Here is a 2,503-nt window from a genome sequence, read left to right on the forward strand (position 1 = left end):
GCCTTAAGCTTGATAACTTGAGCCAATAGTTTGGAGAATACAACGTTCCTTATGACAACAAGCATACATGTGACCAACATATGGAAGCGTCAACCAAAACCATAAAATATCTAAATGGTCCTCAATAAGGCCACAAATGTCCCTCTGAATCCTTAATGGGAGAATTCGAACAAATCTTGTCATAAGAAGGCTTAGTAATAAGCTTTCCATGGAACATATTTGACATGCGATTCCTTGAATCGAACCAAAGCTTTGGGTTAATGGATGCGCGTCTGATGATTTATGGATACGATGCATCGCTATTCGTTCAGGATGTCCCAAATGATCATGCCAAAGTGTAATTTCATGCGTGGTCCCAGAGGTAGGGCCGACTACATAGTGGCTCTCTATATGGCATATGGTCGTAGTATACAGACCACTCGAGATACGCTCCATCTTCTCTAGAATACGTTTCTGTCCATATTCGTAAGAAGTTATACACAGAAATTCAACTCCATTTTCTACGTGGGTTTCAGCATGGTAATTGTTATCTCTAATGTCCTTAAAACTCAACAGTGTTCTTCCAAAACGTGGAGAATAAAGTGCATCATTAATGGTCAAAATTGTACCATTGGACAACATAATACGTGTCTTACCATATTTTTCAATCAGGTTGGATGGGCCTAAGAGGGTTGTCAGAGGTGCATTCACGCAAAACAGTGTGTGTGGTTACACTATCTGCCAGACAACTAACTTCCTTACTAGTCATACCTAGAATGAAAAATGGATTTGAATCGGTCACATGCATAAAAGTTCTAAAAAACAAATATCCATTCAAAACATTTTTTAAGTATTCAAGGACGGAAATTAATTAAAAATTTAATATCCAAAAACAAATCACCAACAAATAATCCAAACATAAAGGAAAATTGTTCAAAATTTAACCAAAAACACAAGAGGGGTTCAGCCACTACTATGGAATTCGGCCCCAATGTCTATTTCAACTAAAAAATGGTTTATGTCTAAGATTCTAACCTTCCATGGAGGTAACGGCCTCTTGAAAGTCAAAAACCTCCATCTTTGTACTATCTAGTTCGTCCACTTGCACAAAGTTTGATTCAAACTTCTTATGACATGATCGATATGCTGCTACAACTTTCTGGGGAGCTCGACAAACACGGGACTAATGGTTATTTGAACTACAATGATAGCACATGTCAGCATCCATGGTTTCAGGTGCTATGCCCTTATTCTTGAAGTTTAAGGCATTGAGATCGAGGTTAGGGTGCTTTTGAGCTTTGTTTCCTCCCTTAGATAGGCATTGGCTCTGTTGACCTTGAACCATGGGGGGCTTCTGGCTGCACTACCACGCCTCTTTTGGCATTTTAGGCGTTGGTTCATGCTATAGTGTGCTTCAGGCATAACAGTCGCCCCAATAAGTCGAGCTTGATGATTTTTCATCAACAGTTGATTCTGCTTTTCAGCGAGAGGTAAAACAGAGATCAAATCCAAGAACTTAGTTTGAGCTCTATATTGTTGCTGCAAGACAATATTAGTAGCAAAGAAGGTTAAATAGGTCTTATCCAGGAGATCCTCTTCGGTCAAAGTTTCGTTGCAAAACTTGAGAAGTGATCAAATTTGACAAACTTCAGAATTATATTCATTCACAAACTTAAAGTCTTGAAAGCGCAAATGCTGCCAATCATGTCTTGCTTCAGGCAAGAAGATGTCCTCTTGGTGATCAAAGCGATCAACCAAAGTGACCCATAGTGCTCGTGGATCCTCCTTAGCAAGGTACTCAGTTTGCAGTGCATCATGAATATGTCTTTGGATGAAGATCATGGCAGTGGTTTTCTCAACTTCGCCAACAGGGTTATCCGTCTCATCTTCAATGGCGTGATGCAAATTCTTTGTAGTGAGGTGGAACTTCATATCTTAGATCCATATGAAGTAGTTCCTTCCAGATACCTCTAAAGCGATTAAGTCGAGTTTGTTCAAATTCGATATGTTCTTATCACAAAATAAAAGACAAGATGTGATTAGTGTAATGGAGAAAGACAATCAATCCATTCACATAGGAGTAGAACAATCAGGTTCTAATAGACATGTATTGGTTAAAATTCGCATGAAAAAACTTAAGGTTTTCATAGGTGATGTTTTTAAGGAAAACTTCAGGTTTTCAAATAAGGCATGTTTTTAGAATCTTTAGGTTTCAAAATAATTATGAACTTTAGGTTCATATGTTCCTGCAAACAAACACAAATATATACATATAAATATGCAACAAGAAAATATGCAAATAGAACTTCAGGTCTATAATTATAATTGAATTAATTATATGGACTTTGGGCCAAATTTAAAGTGTGAGTGAAAAAATATAAAACCCATTGGGCCTAAAAAAATTAGGCAATTAAACTCGAGGCCCAAAAACATGTACCAAAGCCCACAGGTGGGCTAATCAGATAAATGTCGTATGTCCCAGGCCCAAATATTGGGTAGGTTAGGTCTTGGGCCAAGCATGCAT

The 2,503-nt window shown here is 38.0% G+C and overlaps 1 protein-coding gene across 1 annotated transcript; it reads right to left on the reverse strand.

Annotated features, from left to right (window-relative positions):
- Nucleotides 1–1,239: 1,239 nt before the first annotated feature.
- On the reverse strand, nucleotides 1,240–1,911 carry LOC139190803 (uncharacterized). The gene is made up of 2 exons (XM_070811289.1): nucleotides 1,627–1,911; nucleotides 1,240–1,518 (listed from the first exon to the last, which is right to left on the reverse strand). The coding sequence occupies exons 1-2, from the start codon at nucleotides 1,909–1,911 to the stop codon at nucleotides 1,240–1,242; spliced, it is 564 nt and encodes a 187-aa protein (XP_070667390.1).
- Nucleotides 1,912–2,503: the final 592 nt, after the last annotated feature.

Source organism: Malus domestica, chromosome 13 (assembly GCF_042453785.1).
Source record: "Malus domestica chromosome 13, GDT2T_hap1".
NCBI lineage: Eukaryota > Viridiplantae > Streptophyta > Magnoliopsida > Rosales > Rosaceae > Malus > Malus domestica.